We start from the raw sequence: 17,024 nt of genomic DNA, 5'->3' as shown, positions 1-17,024 counted from the left end.
CTCTTGCCTCAGTTCAGCTGACAAGCAGCAACAATAGTCGCTCGATGTGCCTGCAAACACCCTCCAGCTCTTCCTTCTGGTTCTGTGGACTGCACTTGTGTCTGCTTTGTAGGGAGGGAACCTCCTTTCCTACTGCCACACTGTAATATAATTTTTTTTGACATACCTTATTAATGGCTACTTGCACATCTAACAGTTTATTTCCTAGCTCTAATCTGAGGGGCATCAGCTTATGATTTCCCAAAGGCACTGTTTTTGATTCAAGTATTGAATTGAGTGTAAAGAATATTCTTCCTTAAGTCATGTGACCTGACTGTATAAGAATAAATTCACATTCCAATTTTAATATTTATTCCTTGTATTTCCAATTGTTATCTCTATAAATGTGTAACCTTAAGCTCGTGACCACGGGCTCCCCCTGCCTGGGTTACTTATTTTAACTAAGCTGAAATAAATGCAAGTAGTTCATCTATGCATGTGAAAGATTGGGAATTTGTTTGTGGCATTTAAAGAACAATCATATTTCAGTCACAACCTTTTATTTTTTACAAGACCTGATTGACAACACTGTGAAATACAATCAACTAATGCCACAATTATCATGAAACAGAATTAATTATTGAAATGGGTAAGGTTCACACACCATGTAAAACCTCTGACGCCTAGTTGACCACACATGTTTATTAAACTGACATATCTACAAACAGGTTTAACATGGAAATTGTCGTTACAAGATCCATCACGAAGTGCAACAAAAAGAGTAACTACAAGTTGGACAAAGGACTAGTATATAGGCTATACTATCGTCAAGCAAGCCCATACTCCTCAGAGAACCCCGGTCCGTCATGAACAAAGCGTAGTAACAACACAAACTAAAGGTCTTCTCATTCATCATAAGCAAACTTCTACAACTCGGACACTATAGAATTATCCCACTCAAACTATCCTGCTCTCGATCACAGCTGAGCTTCCTCATGCCTGTCTCTTCAAGAGCTGGACGACGAAGAAGCCACATGTACGACGTAACTGGTGCGCATGCGTGCAGGGAAGGAACGGCACCAGGAGGGGCAGGGAGGTGGTCGTAACGCTGAACGGGAGGGGAAGACCAGCTGCTACTTCAGAAATAATGAAGCCTCTACCGACTCCCGGCTCAAATGTTATGAAGTCAATTTTTATGATTCAATAACGTCTCAGCTATGTTTTGAATTTCTAATTTTCAAGTTTTTTTGACAAACAATTGTAAGTTAGCATTGTATTCACCAAAAACTTATATTTTGATATTTTAAATTAATTAAATATTATTATGGTCTGATATTTCTCACAAATGTTTCTTTTAATTCATATTATTGTCAAGTATGTCTTTCACAAGGAAAATGACTTATTCATTGCATTTTAAGATGTTTGTAAAACTCATGTAAATTTATAACACAACCTCTGACTGGCTGAACAGTTGGTTAAGGGTAATAAGGTATCCAGCCATAGCTTTTTCGGATGTTTAGTTGAGTCCCAGCCGTAGCGAACAACAGTCCATGTTTCGGTAGTCTCCGTAATTTAGAACATCTTGTGGTGCTGAATATTATTGAAGATTAGTAAAACTTTATTGGAGAGGACTGTTTAAACGTCTACAGTCAGAAAGTTAGTAAATGAAGCTGAGTAGAAGAATTCTACAAAGTGGTTTTAAGTTTTTTAATTATTTAGAAGAACTCTATATTAAAATACTACTATTTCATATAAGTTGGGACTATTGTAATACTTCTAAGGGTGATAATGTGGCGACAACAATAGTTCATTTTATCAACCTGATATGTTTGGTAAACTTATAATTAAATTTGAATACATATTTAGTTTGAAAAACCTAATATTCAACTGTTAGCTGTTAAACATCATCAGAGTTGCTTATTTCAATCTTATTAAATTACACAACTTTTTTTGGTACTTAAACATTAAATTAAAAAATAATTGAAATCATATTTTTAGTAATCAAATTTTTTTTACAACATCCATTCATGTCTATTAGCAAATCTCACATGAGATAGATATATTTTACATACTCTAATCTTTTGTTAAATGTCAAACCCATTAGTGTATATTTTTATTTGTTGTGTTGCTTTTATTTGTGATTATGTAGTTGTGTTTATTTGTTGTGATCATGACTTGAGGAATCATAGGGAGTGGTACTAGTCACACAAATCACAAGTTCTTTCAAGCCCATTATTATCTATGTTCGCTAGAATACTTTGATTTACTTTCCAATTCATTTCATATCAGACTGAACCACTTCGAAGCGTGGCTGGGTTAGCTAGTTCATTATAAAAGTACAAGACAAAACTTTCAGTAAAATTTTATATTTTCTGCCTTGGCGACTGCTTCTAAAGTCTTCAGGTTCCTCGTCATGAAACAAACAATATCAAAATAGCAAAAATCCAATAATTAATTGAAAACAGTAACATTTAACATTGAGGATTCTTTATACAAAATATGGCCGGGTTTCTGAAGCCCTTATACTTTGCATAATGTCAAGTTTAAGGCAGGGCCTCTAGTTGGTCTGACGTTAGTAATTATTACCTGATGATTATTCAGCTCAAGTAGTAGTGTGAGTTGTGCGAGTGAGCGCGGAGCAGTTCCTCTCGGCTCCGCACGGGAGGGTGAGCGCTGGCGTCACGTCAACAGACAAGTGGACCAACATATTGCAGCCTGCTTGAACAGACTACAAAGTAATGAAGATTAGTGCGCACAGAAAATAAGTACTACCCTTCGGTTAGCGGAATAGCAGAGAGCTAAAGTCTTTTCAAAGTGTTTAGTGAAGATCATATAAAATATTATTAACTAAATGTTTAACAAATAGGGCAGCATCTTATAGCTGCTGGCAATTTGAATACGTACAAGCATAACGACTGGCATACAGCAAGTCACCATGGCAATGTCCGAGCTTCCTTCTCGGGTCCAGAACCGTCAGCTCGTCCCTTATAGCCAGCGACCCTCTGGGTGGACATCGTGAGCTGACAGGCCCAGGGACGCATCACTCATCGGCATCCTGTAACCATGTGTCACTTCCTCCTGACAATCTGACTCTGCGCTCAATGAACTATTCCTCGTACACCCTCGAGGCGTGTTACCATCACATTCTGGAACAACCTCGCCTCTTCTTCCGGCCACGGCTTCTCGCGGCCGGCCGCCGCACAGACCTCGCATCTGTCGACCGACTGGTGCGAGTCTGAATGATTTTGGGGCCAGTAACAAAGTGTTGTGCATTGGTTTGTTTATGTTGTGTTTGTGTGTGCTTGTTTAGGAGATGTTCCGGACAAGTTACCAGACGTGGCGTTGTACACGTGTGGGAATGGAGAAGTTTTCCAGTTTGACCCATCGTTGCCTGACGGTAAGTGGTGCTTCAACTGGGTGGGCTGGTTGAGCGACAGTTGGATGTTTTCTAACACTTCTCTGCACTAGAATGCTCGTCCTACCCCATGGAGATGCTGAAGCTGGTGTCTGCAGACAAGAAGGCAGTGCACGGCTCGGAACTGCTCTGGAAGTCCGACAACACGGTCTTCGCTGCTGGGTTAACTGACGGGTCAGTGATTGCTTTATTCGCATGTTAAGGTTCAGTTATGTAATTAGAAAAAGGGCATCCAATACAGATTTGTTCTCTTTGAAAGACAAAATTTTTTTCCATAAAATGAAAAATGAGGTATGTAAAAATTCTGTTTTCAAATAGCAGGAAAATAAAGATTAAATGTGATAATGGTAAACATTAACCTTAACACTTTCAACTTAATTTATTCACATGTTTTAGTTATTTATTGGGATTACAAATTTACAGGGGAGATCTATTCAAATTGGGTATTTTTATTTACATGTGTTTTTTTATTTTGTTTTCATACTGCAAAGTCTGTAGTGTCATAAATTAATGCAGCAAATAAGTTGCTACTTTGTGAACATGGTGGTAGATCAGTTGTGACTGTTGATTTATATATAAACCTACATTCTTTCAGTTACCATGTTCTCATTTAGTAGGTATCATAAGATTTCCTGTGTTTTTTTAGTGATAGTCCATGGTTGTCGACAATGTTGTTTTTTTTTTCTAATATTGGTACACGATATGAAAAATGTAATTGTTTATTAGATATTTAATACAGTGAAACCTCGTTAATAAAATACCGGTTATTTCAAAGTTCGCGTTTATTCGAACACTTTTAATTCCCCTTCAGGCTGGGATAGCATATTTAATGTCAATCAATACGGTTAATACGAAATATTCGTTATTATGTATTACGAAGTAACCTCACGTACGCTCACGTAGTGTACTATTGTTTTATTATTGGATAAACCGAATGATATTTTAGAACAAGAATCACACACTTTAATCACGTGCACGCAGCTTCACTATAATTCTGTTAACGGCAAATAATTTGTACGGTAAATGGTCTACAGTCAAACCTCTATCTATCGAACTCGCATGTACCGATTGTCCGTGTTTATCGTATACTTTCTACGGTCCCGGCAAAATTGCCATACAACTAAGGTTAAAAAAGTCCGCTTGTACCGATGTTCGAATTATCATTTTGTCCGCATTGATCGTACAAACTATGTGGTCCCGACACTATAAATTATAACAGATGATCGTTTAACCATAAAGATTTTGCAGAAATAACCATTTCTTAGAAAGAAACCGTCATAAAAACAGTAACGATAGTATACAGTAGTAAAAATCAACTGAAATCTGCAGCCAAGTAATGGAGCACGTAAATAGTATGAAGAAAAGACAAATGAACAACAACTTACGAAGAAATTGTATGATGTACCATAACTAGAGACACGGAAATTTCGCGAATCGCGATATCGCGAAATAACACCGCAATTTACCTTAATTCGCGACAAAACACCGAAATCGCATAGCATCGAGAAATAAAACTGATAATAATGAATTAGACCACCCATGCAAGACATCGCGAAAAACAAGTAAACACGACGTTGACGGCACATCGCCATTTTTCTAAGTTTCAACATGGCCGCTTTGTAGTAATGAAAGTAAATAATGATTTACAGTATTCCCGTCACGTAATCATTACAATTTGAAACGAAAGCAGTAATTGCAATCATAAACTAATTAAAAAGAGAAAAATGTACCTGAGCATCAACACAAAGTTAATAAAAAATACCGGCGATGTTTTCAACACAATATAGCTGCCATGATTTTCAACCCGCTGTATTTACACATTAATCTTGTAGAGAAATATAAAATTTTAATTCTTCCTTTCATGTTGAACAGTTAACAACCTCATGCTTTCAACTACGTTTGACTGGCTTGGCAACCTACTCGTTAGAGCTGTAGGTGTAGCAAACCGTATGTATTCGGTACTGACTGAGTAACGGGTGCGCCATCTAGTATCGAGTAACGGAACGTTACACACGGCTGGATTTCGTTACTCGCATTTTTCGTATGTTTTACGCATGCGCGCGCATATTCGATGAATTTACGTTACAAAGAACGATGTTTGTTTATTAAGTATAATATGGAAATTTGTCGTCCAAGTTTTTTACTGTTTATAAGAAAGTATTTTTTACAAATTAGAAATATGTATGTTTTTGTTATTTATTATCGCGTATTTTCACGTTTTTTGTTGTTTTTATCTTAAAAGAGATAATATAATAAAACCGCTCTAATGAGATTTAATTGTTTCTTGGTTAACAAAAACTGTTAATTATCAAATATTGTTAATTGTTTATATTCTATTTATTATTATTTACGTGACGTCATACTGTACGCGTACGCAATACGACTCGATTCGTTGCTGCAACATAACATTGCATGTTATGCGGTATCAGAAGTAACGAGTAACGTAGCGACACGATAGTAACGAGTACTAATTGTTATAGTAACGAATACATACGGGTACACTTTTTTTCGTTACTTTTACACCTCTACTACTCGTAAACATGAACACATGGCACTACGCCGATTGATAAGCAAAATCAGTGACCTTTAACTGCCGTAACTACACTTCTCAGCAAATGCAATACGACCGCAGAGCAAGTGAATACGGCGTCAACGGGACAAAGAACAGCAGCAAGAAATATTAAAAGAATACTAAGTTGAGACATGCCGTGCCGAGGCAGCGCGCTAGGCGACACCGGGCCGTGCCGAGGCAGCGCGCTAGGCGACACCGGGCCGTGCCGAGGCAGCGCGCTAGGCGGCACCGGGCCGTGCCGAGCTGTTTCAAGCCTACAATTTTTATTTGCCAATAGTGTTGACTTTAGAGTGCAGTATACGAGTATACGCCGTGCCACTATTATTTAGCCAAGCAAAACTTGCAGGTCATAAAACCATTCTCAAAAGTTAAAGTAAACATGAAAAACCAAAACGGCGAAATAAAACCGAAATTTGATTTTTTCAAAACGAAATTTAAGGAAAAATAAAACCATTTTTACGGGACTCTAACCATAACTACAGTACAAATCCAATTGTTATCCTAAGATAATTACCATAAAAAGAACTAAAGATTCTTTGTCGATACCATAATTACTACAGAAGCACGATAGCTACCACATTTGCACTACAGTTACCGTAACAACTGAGATGTATATTTACTGTGACTGTAATGTATTTATTTATGACATATTAAAAATAAAGAACATTATTGAAAAATAGGATGTTAAATTTTTATATGTACGTTTGGCACATGTTGCGAAGAAATAATACGATCTGAAAAAATGCAGTACTACTACGAAAAGTGAAAAGTGTAATCGTGGATTTTTAGGTTATGGCAGTCTCTCTCGTTTTTCAGTAATATCGGCCGAAAATTAACAAGCGTATCGGAAGTCGGCAGAAATGCCGATTAAACTAAATATTGGCAAAATCGGCTTCTTCAGTACAGCTCTACATTTGATGACATGAGTAAACTTATTTCAGACTTCAGGATATTGAAAAAGACTTTAATTTCCATGTAGATTTATTGTGCGTATGTTTTTTTTTGCAAGTGTAAATTGAATTAAGTAAAATACTTCCATTTTTATTTATTTTTCAACTGATATAACTTTAATGACAAGTAACTGATATATTTCTGACACTAATTTTGAGGTTGAAATATTTTTTAAAAATTCTTAGAGTGAAGTCCACTTCAGCATTAATTGTCTTGGAAAATGTTCTGGCTGCTAGTGATGTAGACACTGATGTCTTGTCTTCCTTCGACAAACTTTGCAGTGCAGTAAAGGACATTTATGCAACTAAAAAAGTGCAGAAAAAAATCAATGAATTTTTCAAGCCTCTTTAATTCTCTATTTGACTAATTTTCGAGTAAAAAATCAATACTTGATTTTGTCGATTATTATTAATGTGAGCATATGCACCTGTTAATACAAACTGCAAAATTTTAGGTCCCTTCAGGTTTGTATTAAAGAGGTTTCACTGTATGTCAAAAAGGCAACATTTTCAATAATAGACACAGTTTGTTTCGCTATAGTTTTTGTTGAAATTATTTTCATTACAGTAAATTCCAGCTGATTTGAATCCTGCTAAGCTGAAAGTCTGACTAATGAGCCAAGTTTACAGTGAAAAGTATGAAGAAAAAAAATGGGTGCATGTACTTAGGTACGCGCGTGAGAAGTTATACTTCTTTGGCATCATTAAAAAAATAGTTTTTAATTGCATGCAAATAATTCTCCATGGTAGCATTATCAGACCTTCCAACTCTCCCGATTTGGGCTGGAGACTCCGGATTTTGTAGGTTATCTCCCGCCCTCCGGAGCTTTCATATAAATCTCCGGACTTTTGACTTATCCGCGATGTATTTCAATATTTTTTTGCGTCAAATCATGCATCAAACGGTAAAATCGTGATTATCGTAAAGTACGTTCGGCGAACTCCATGTATTATCGATTATCGCAGGTAGTTAGTTCTGTGGACTCGATATGCTACGATTATCGCGTCACGTGAACAAATCGAAATAGTTAAGTCAGCCATTATTCTATTGTATCCCAGTAATTATTCGCGAATGCTTCAGTCGATTTCTATGTGAAAAGCGTTGTTCGAAATTTTAAAATTTCTAGAAAATATGAAACTGTTTACCGACATGCATTTTCAGAAGAGTATCCGTGTATCAAAGAATCTCGGAAAGGTGCTACATATGCTTTCTGTTGCTTGTGTAGGTGTGATTTTTCTGTGGCACATGGCGGTAGACGCGATGTTATCAAACATGTGGAAACAAAAAAACACAAAGAAAGTGCAGTGTGCGTTGAAAGTAATCGCAAGTTGAATTTTTTTGTTCAAGAAAATGATTGTGAAAGTGTTACACGTGCGGAGTGTTTGTTTACTTTGTTTATCTTCGAACATAACCTCCCATTTAGCTGTGCTGATCATGCCGGGCCGTTGTTTAGGATTATGTTCCCGGACAGCCAGATAGCCAAAAAATACGGATGTGCCCGAACGAAAACATCAGCAATTGTGTGTGAATTAGGCATTAACGGAAAAATGACAACTATCAAGATTCTTAAAAATACATCGTTTTCTGTCTCTACGGACGGTAGCAACAAAAGTGATGCTAAACTGTACCCTATTGTAGTCACTTTTTACAGCAAAGAGACTCAAAAAATTGAAAACTTTGTACTGTCTGTCCCTTCATTAGAAGGTGATGCGACTGGTAAAAACATTGGCAATCTTGTACTCACCACCCTCAAATCATGTGATATCCCGTTGTCGAATTGTTTGGCCCTAAGTGCAGACAATGCACCTGTAATTTTGGGAATGAAGAATGGTGTTGTGGCTCTCTTAAAAACTGAGATACCGAATTTCATAGTAATAGGTTGTCCATGCCACTTAATAAATTTAGCTGCTGAAAAGGGAGCAGCATGCCTTCCTGTCAAAATAGATGAATATTTGGTCTACATTTATTATTATTTAGATAAAAGTGCGAAAAGGAAAGAGCATTTGAAGCATTTCCAGGAATTACATAACACAGAAGTTAGAAAGATTTTGAAACATGTGAGTACACGTTGGCTGTCTCTTGGTAGGTGTTTGAGTAGATTGTTGCAGCAGTGGCAACCTCTTGCAAGTTTTTTTAGAACCGAAGTTTGTGGTCAGAAGGATTCCCACGTTGGTGATTTACAAACTTACAAAATTCCCAAACTTGTTCATAATCAAGTTACTAGCAAAGTTTCAAACTCTGTTCAAGACTCAGACAAAGGTTCTGGAATAAGTAAGTCTGCAGTTTCATCCAGTTCAAAACGAAGCCTAGAGACACAAATGTGTACTAGCAAACACAAAAAACCGAAACAAAATGACCCTCCAGTAAGTTGCAGTCTGTCACGGGAAGAAAGGTTATTTATGTTTTATTTCTTCAGAACTGAATAAGGCGTTTTGCTTATTTCTTTCAAATATTATACCAGCATTTGAAACACCAAATTTGCTTCTCCAGTCCAGTGTGCCTCAGATTCATGTGCTAAGATCATGTTTGCTTAGTATGCTACAGAACATAATGTCTAAATTTGTTAAGCCAGCAGCAGTCAAATGTGCATCATCAATTTTAAATGTTGACTACCATAGCAAAGACATCAGAAAATGACTCTAATATAATAGTGGGCAGTGCGACGACCAAAGTTGTGGCAACACTAAAACAAGAAGAGAAGTTGATTTTCTTTGATTCTGTAAGAAAATATTATTCAGCAAGTTGTGATTATGTGGTACATAAATTTCCATTTAAAAGTGATGATTTGATTAATGCGGAAGTTTCAAATATTGAATCAATTTGCAGTGCGTCATTTTCAAGCTTGCAATATTTTGTGGAAAAATTTCCTACAATTCTTGCTTCTACTGAACAAGATTTGGATGAAGAATTAGATGCATTACAAGCCCAATTTTGAAATTTTCAACTTGAGCCAGAATTACCACACGACATCAAGAATTAAGAAAGAACAGATGTTAAGTGGTCAATGGTGGGTCAGATGAAAGTTGCAGATGGGAAATTAAAATATAACAAACTATCCAGAGTAATGCTTGCTATTTTGACAATCCCACACAGTAACGCATCTTGTGAGAGAGTATTTAGCCAGGTTACTAAACACACACACAGTTCAGGTCAGCACTCAGCGAAGAAACCCTGGAATGTCTGACAGCAAAATCCACCCAAAAGGGAAAATGTTTTGAACAAAAGTTTGATACTTTATTTCTCAAGACAGCAAAATCAGATACAACATCAAGGAATCAACAGCATTAAGGTAGTATGACAAAGGTTCACTATAATTTAACTATGTTTTCTTGGATTGTAATTTTGTATTTTATTAATGTTTTTTTAGATAAAAAGAGGTTAATTTATTAGTCTTTTGCTATAAATTGCTGGTTGGTCTTCTAATCATTGTATGAATCACACTCGATAGCCTTTTTATGGTGTTGTGTAAAAGGTCGCAAATTTCAAAGTTGGACAACTACAAATTTTGGCGTGTATGTTAGAGAGGAGGTGACAAACCTCCTGATTTTTCAGTTTGGGAAGTTGGAAGGTCTGCATTATTCTCCATGGTAGCGTTAAACGTTTAACGCAACCTTGTTGGAAGTTGCATTAAAAGTAGTAACTTCAAAAACTTGGATTATTTTTATTTTAAAAGTTATATTTGATGTCTTGACCTAAATTATCAAAATATTTACTGATTTCATGCCTTTAAAACAGTTTTAGGCCTCTAACAATATAGACCTCCAGTTTGTTTAGAATTGGTCTAGATTGTATGTACATAAAAACACCTTAAGAACTTGTTAGATCATGCTTATTTGCCTATCACCACCTGGTTCACACCAATCCTGTCAGCCAGCGATTATTTTTTTCATTGCAACATTGATTTAACAACCTTTTACATGTGAATCATCTGTTCATTTTTGTTCCTGTATCTAATCTCAAATATATTCCCGCTAATACAACAAACAGCATCAGACTTATATAAACTTTTGGTAAGAGTCCTTATTTTGTACGATTGTGCGCACAGTTGACTTGCTTAAAACTAAAGTGCGACCAACATAAGCGTGGCCTTCATGACAATCTGCGCGCCATAATAATTTTAGTTTTGTCTCAAATACTTGAACATGGTGCATTATGAGTGATCAAGCACGTACAGTTACCGGCAGATGAAAGGGCAGATGTTGCTTTTGTTTGAGTGAATTCCCTGCCACAGGCTAGACCGAGTTCATGGCCCGGTCTGTGGCCAGGCAACAACAGTACGGCACGGCGGCATACGTGCGGACATAAAAACATTTGGTCCTTTACATTCCGTTCACGCAATTTAACTTGCCATAGCTGATGTATGTACAACAGCTGATAGCGTAGACAGACCTGCGCGCCCTTGTTTGGCTAACTATCCCACGGCCACGGCACATCTGTTGTTTACAGAAGTTGAAACAGACTTCGTGGCGTCTGGCTCGTCTTTTTTTTTTCGTGCTAACTGAAATTCACAGACGTGCTATTCAAGACTGGGGGAGTAAAATTGCGCTAAATGAATCCGCGCAATCTGAAGACGTGCTAAGTGAGGGATAGGTGTATGCCTCTGCTCCTCCCTCGCCCCTCGCCCCTCGCCCCTCGCCTAGCACCGGGCTGTGCTGCCGCATGTCCTCAGGTCGGTGCACCTGTTCTCTGCACCACACCTGGTGCTGCTGCACTCGGTGTACTCCATCAAGAAGTACATACAGATGTTTGCCTGGCACCCCGAGAGCACCGCGACGGACCCTGGCCTCTCTCCGTACTGCAGCTGGCTGGCCGTGGCGGCCAACGAGAAGACCGTCCGAGTGTTCGACTTCTCTGCCGTCCTGGACGGTGAGTGGCTGCTTGCTGGTTCCTTGCTGCGAAGACCAGCTTGTCTTATTGGCAGTATAGGCCTACCTTATTGGTCCGAAAATAGGCAGACCTTTTTTGCCAGTTTTGTCAACCTTGAAATCTAGAGTCTGCCTATAATGGGGCACTAGCCAAAATAGTATAATTAAACGCATACATTTCAAGAAGAATCACTTATGGCATAAAAATGTTATCAGATATACAATTCATTGACCTAAAATTACGTCGTACTTGCGTGGAATTAGTAATTTTTCTAACTTAGAAATTTAGTAAACACACTTAACCCCAATAACGTATCATATTTTAAGTTAAGTACACAGATGTGGTGACTTGTAGCACATAGCTTTTAAAAGCTCGGTGTGGTTATTTTTGAACTGTATTTAACAGGTTGCGGTAATTTCATTTGCTTGTAAAATGTGGTATTTACAGTAAACAATTAGTAAAAACAGCAATTTTGCCGTAAGGTTATTTACCGTAGTATGTTTTATTTACTCTTCTACCAGTGTTGGCAACTTGTAGTTGCGATACGAATAAACAAATACCGGTACATACCAACAGTAACAAGAACAATAAAACCTATTTGCAATATTGGCTGTTTTATGGTTGATTTATACTCATTTTACATGAAACCATTTTGGGTTTTTTACGTCAAAATTAAACGTACCGGTAAATGTTTTTACATCACAATTTCTATGAACTTAGAAAATGTAGCCATTGCCGTATAAAATGTTGGCACCACTACAAAAGAATGTGAAGATAAATGGAAACACAGCTCCGAATCCAGCTCTTTGAATATGTATCCCAGATCTGTATTTGACGCACCTATTGAGTCTAGACTCTACGGAGTACCGTGCACAAAGCCAATGTTTGTTCGTAATGGCTGATCACGTAAAGGTTAAAGCTTCAACTAGCAGGGGAGTTAGGCGTAGTTTTTCTGCCAATTTCAAAGTAAGTGTAATAAGATATGCAGAAACCACAAATAATGTGGAAGCTGGGCGGAAATTTTATTTTTCCCTGATTTTGAGTGTGCTGTAGATGGGGTCGGCCTATTTTCGGACCAATACGGTAATTCTTTTGATTTTTTATGGTTTTTGCTTAAAATAAAAGTGATCTGTGCAGTTTGGATACTTATATTTGAGAAATATTTATGAGCATATAAAACATTTTACGTTGCTGATATTGACACCAGTGATTATGTACTGCATACATAATCTTAGTGCAAATAAATGTGTTTAAAATGCTGTACTATTGTCAGCATTATAGGAAACTTGAGAGACGATGCTTTGTTTCTTTTACGTATTACAATACTGATATTTACTACAAATGTAGATAGATACAGATACTTTTTACCCTAGGAACTTTTGTCTTACAGTTGACATAGTTACATTATATTATCATAATCAAAGATAAATTTTTGTTACCAAAAACATATTTCTTTAAAGGGCATGATAATGTTAATTTTAACTAAGAGATTGTGATATTGGAAAAAATTCACAGGTTTGATTAAATGCATTTTCATCATACTATTTATTTAATTTGTCCCAAATAGAAACATTAATCTGATAGCATCTGCTCTTAACTGCAATACATTAAAAAAAATCATTTCTTCTTCTAGGCCTTCTTTGGGTGGCAGAGTGATTAATGTAATTATTTAAGTCCAGTGAAGGACCTTTGACACAGAACGACGACTTGTAACTTCATAGACCAAGTCACTAAGCTGACTACCCACCATTGGAGTTTTTACTGTTGTAATTTTATTTTATGTATTGCTTATTATACATAAATATATAAATAAAAATATCTTTCTACCAAAATCTGGTCAGTACTTTATCTCCTGGATCCAGGACTGAGACGTAAGGAACCTCAGAGAGCCGCTGACAACCATGGTACAGTTGTGGGTAACAGCGTGTCTCCCTCAGAGTTAGGGCGGACCACACAGCAACGTCTCCACTGGGACCAGCTGGGGGGCTACAGTGGGCGAAGAGAGGTAGTGGGATAGTGTTGTTGACAAACACATGGCATGTGGGTATTCAAACATTTAGTTTCCGAAGCTTGAAGGCAGGTGGCGCCAGTGGTCGGTACAAAAAACCTGGCGGTGTTCGAGACTTGAGTACTTCGAGATTAGAATGCAGAGACCTTGGCCACTAGGATACGAGGTCAGTTGAAGAGTAAAGAAATAAATAAGGAATATAATATATCAAAGTTTGTCTTCAAGGCAATAGTACTAGATAGGTTTAAACTAAAAAAATAGAGGCCGCCACCTTTAATGCCAGCATAGGGTCCCAGAGAGCACCAAATTTAAAATTCAAAATTCAGGGCGCCATCTTTAATTTCACCTCATGCTCCCACATTTAAAATTCAAACAGTATGTCAAGTTTAATAAAACTTTGTAAATGGGAGGTAACGTAAAAAGCGATAACGTTAGTACGAATTTTCACAGTAAAATATTTGCATAGTACCGTGTTTTCTCGCATAATCGCTGCAGATTTTATTCTAAAATCAAGTTTGAAAAGTAGGGGTGCGACCATTGTGCGGGGAAAAAAAAATTTGTTAGGTAAAGTTATTTATAAAAACAAAACCCGTTCATGGAAAGTATGTTTATTTAAAAAAAGGCGGAGTATACAAGAGCACGCCAAACAATCTATATTAATAATTCCTTAAACAAAAACCTTTCTTCAACTTTAAATAGAAAAACCAAAACTCTAACGCGAACGCAAACCACATGAATCTGACGTGAACTAACGTGTCGTAGTACACACTTGCCACGAAAGAATGCGGGCTATCCAATGTAGTTAACTCGGCACCTGACAGAGTGCGCGCGTTGCATCCACTCGGCGAGATATCGATATTAGACTACGTGCGCGCGCTCTATACGGGAAGCAACATAACCAACCATGAATGATGCACTGGCTACATTTTTATAAGCGGTACGCAGCAGTAACGCCGACAATCAGAGAAAGGAAATACCGTTTAAAAACGTCTTTAAAAGAAAATTTACATGTCACACAACTTCGTATTTCCGTTAAATAAATAAGTGGTAATGACCAAAGTTAAATTTTAGATTATATCTACACCGCGGCGATGCAGACGATTAGATAAAGGAAATAACGTTTAAAATTGTCTTTATAAGAAAATTTACACGCCAAACAACGTCGTATTTTTCCGTTAATTTATTAAGTAAGTGGTAATGACCGAATAAATATTAGATTTCTACTTTAAAATACATCCTTTTATTCGGAAAAGATACCTACACAAAGCGTTCGGCATCTACTAGCTGGACCAAAAACATCATGCGACGTTTACGCGATAAGTTTTTTTATCCCAATTTTGACAGCCTAAAATATGGTTGCGACGATTACGCGCGTGCGACGATTCTGCGATAAAACACGGTAGTTATACGTGATTTCATGTTCAATGCACTTGTTGAATATATTATAGTTGGCTCAACGCTGAACACTACCCCTCTCCCCTGCAGTAGCCACTGTCCCAGAACCATCCAGCGAGTCCCTCTCACGTGGGGACACCCACAGCCCCTCATGGACCTCTGTTTTCACAGTTACTGCGTTGTTAAAACTAAATTGCTTGAAATGTGATCAAGGACTGCAGCAATAATGATTTGTTTTTATGTACTAGAGAATATCAAAAAAAAATTTCAATTCAATTGAGTTTTCAGCTAATGTTCGGGTGTTGTAGCATATACTGGCACAGCTGTATCTCTTGTCCGTGTACACACGGCTACACGCCTAGAGCAGGGAGGTGTGACGCTGGTTGTACCCAAGGTTATTAGAGAGAGGTTGCCTCGATCGCTTGCGCATCGTTCTGCGCATCGCGTCACTTGCAGCCCCGGCTCGGCTTGCCAGCCCGTCCGCTCCTATCAGTTACTTAGTTTACAAGCACATCTGCTCGTGATAACGTGTCAAACTAAGCGTAATGCAGGGGAAGTTATTGTTGTGAGGAGTTTAATTGAGAGTGCGTGTGTTATAAAATAAAATGTTGGTGTTGCTTATATCATAAGTGCACAGGTGCTTTGTTAATTATAACTAGCAGGCAAAACGTTAAGAACACCAATTTAAAGTGAATTTGTTTTTTTAGGCTAAACGCTGTTAACAAGTTGTATTTAAACATTACAATGCCAGGTACGCGGTGTACAGTGGATGTGTGTACAAATAATTTGTAAAAACAAAATCTTTACCTGAAACAAATCATATAAAATATCATCGATTCCCATGTGATGATCATCTGTTGAAAGTGTGGGTTCAGAAATGCCGACGTGATGGTGAGTGGAATCCAAAAACAACTTACATATGTTCAGATCACTTTACAGATGATGATTACGAGCGCGACTTGAAAGCTGAGTTGTTAAATGCATGCGCTAAAAGACGTCTTAAACCAAATGCTGTACCTTCATTAAAACTTGGAATGACAACACCTGTAGAAACATTGGAAAGTCGTGTGCGCCGAGAAGACCGAGTTAAATGCAGGGAAAACAAAAAAAAAATGTTATGTAAATTAATCGTAGATTCAAATGAAAATGTGAGTGAGTAATAAACCTGTTCTTGTAGTCAGTTAAAGCATTCAAGTCTTGTTCTAACAATGACTCGGTTGAAATGCTTAGGAAGGAAATCCAAATTCTTAAAGAAAATTTGTTTCTTGCCGAAAGAAAGTCAGTTTTAAATTTGGAAGTCATGAAAAAACTCAAAAAAGAAAACGTAAATCTTAAAAACAAACAAAAAACGTTCTTCGTTAGAGTTCCGCATGCGGAATATTCTTCAAGTGTTTTTTTTTTTCTTTTCAAAAAATCAAATTGACATTTTCTTTGAAAAAAAGAGTAAACTGGATCAATGAGGAAATAGCTCTCGCTTTCACTTTGCGTTATTTCAGTAAGCGATGTTATTTACTTTTAAAACATAAACTTAACTTTCCATTGCCTGGACTTTCAACTCTTCAACGATAGGCATCTTCATTTGACATGAGAAAAGGTATCCTAGTAAATATGTTAGAATTTTTGAATGTAGCACGTTCTTCGTTGCTAGACTTCGAACGCATTGTTGTTCTTTCATTTGACGAAGTAAAAGTGAAGAAAACGCTCCAGTATGATGCAAAAGAGGATGAAACGATTACACGAAAAACTGCTCTATTCATGTTAGAAATTTATTTTTAAATCTAACTTCAGTTTATTTATATTGTAAACATTCCCAAAACGTTTTAATGAGCTATGGCTAC

General features: G+C 37.2%; 1 protein-coding gene across 1 annotated transcript in view; it reads left to right on the top strand.

The window, feature by feature from the left end:
• The window catches only part of LOC134535727 (gem-associated protein 5-like), a 212,626-nt gene that overhangs the window by 89,691 nt on the left and 105,911 nt on the right, over window positions 1–17,024 (top strand). Inside the window, exons 9-11 of the mRNA XM_063374945.1 lie at window positions 3,290–3,376; window positions 3,448–3,568; window positions 11,587–11,783. Coding sequence (XP_063231015.1) covers window positions 3,290–3,376; window positions 3,448–3,568; window positions 11,587–11,783 — 405 coding nt within the window. The remainder of the gene's footprint in view (window positions 1–3,289; window positions 3,377–3,447; window positions 3,569–11,586; window positions 11,784–17,024) is intronic.

Source organism: Bacillus rossius, chromosome 10 (genome assembly GCF_032445375.1).
Source record: "Bacillus rossius redtenbacheri isolate Brsri chromosome 10, Brsri_v3, whole genome shotgun sequence".
Classification (NCBI taxonomy): Eukaryota; Metazoa; Arthropoda; class Insecta; order Phasmatodea; family Bacillidae; genus Bacillus; species Bacillus rossius.
The sequence above is the reverse complement of the archived record's forward strand: the minus strand, read 5'-3'. Positions and strand labels throughout refer to the sequence as shown.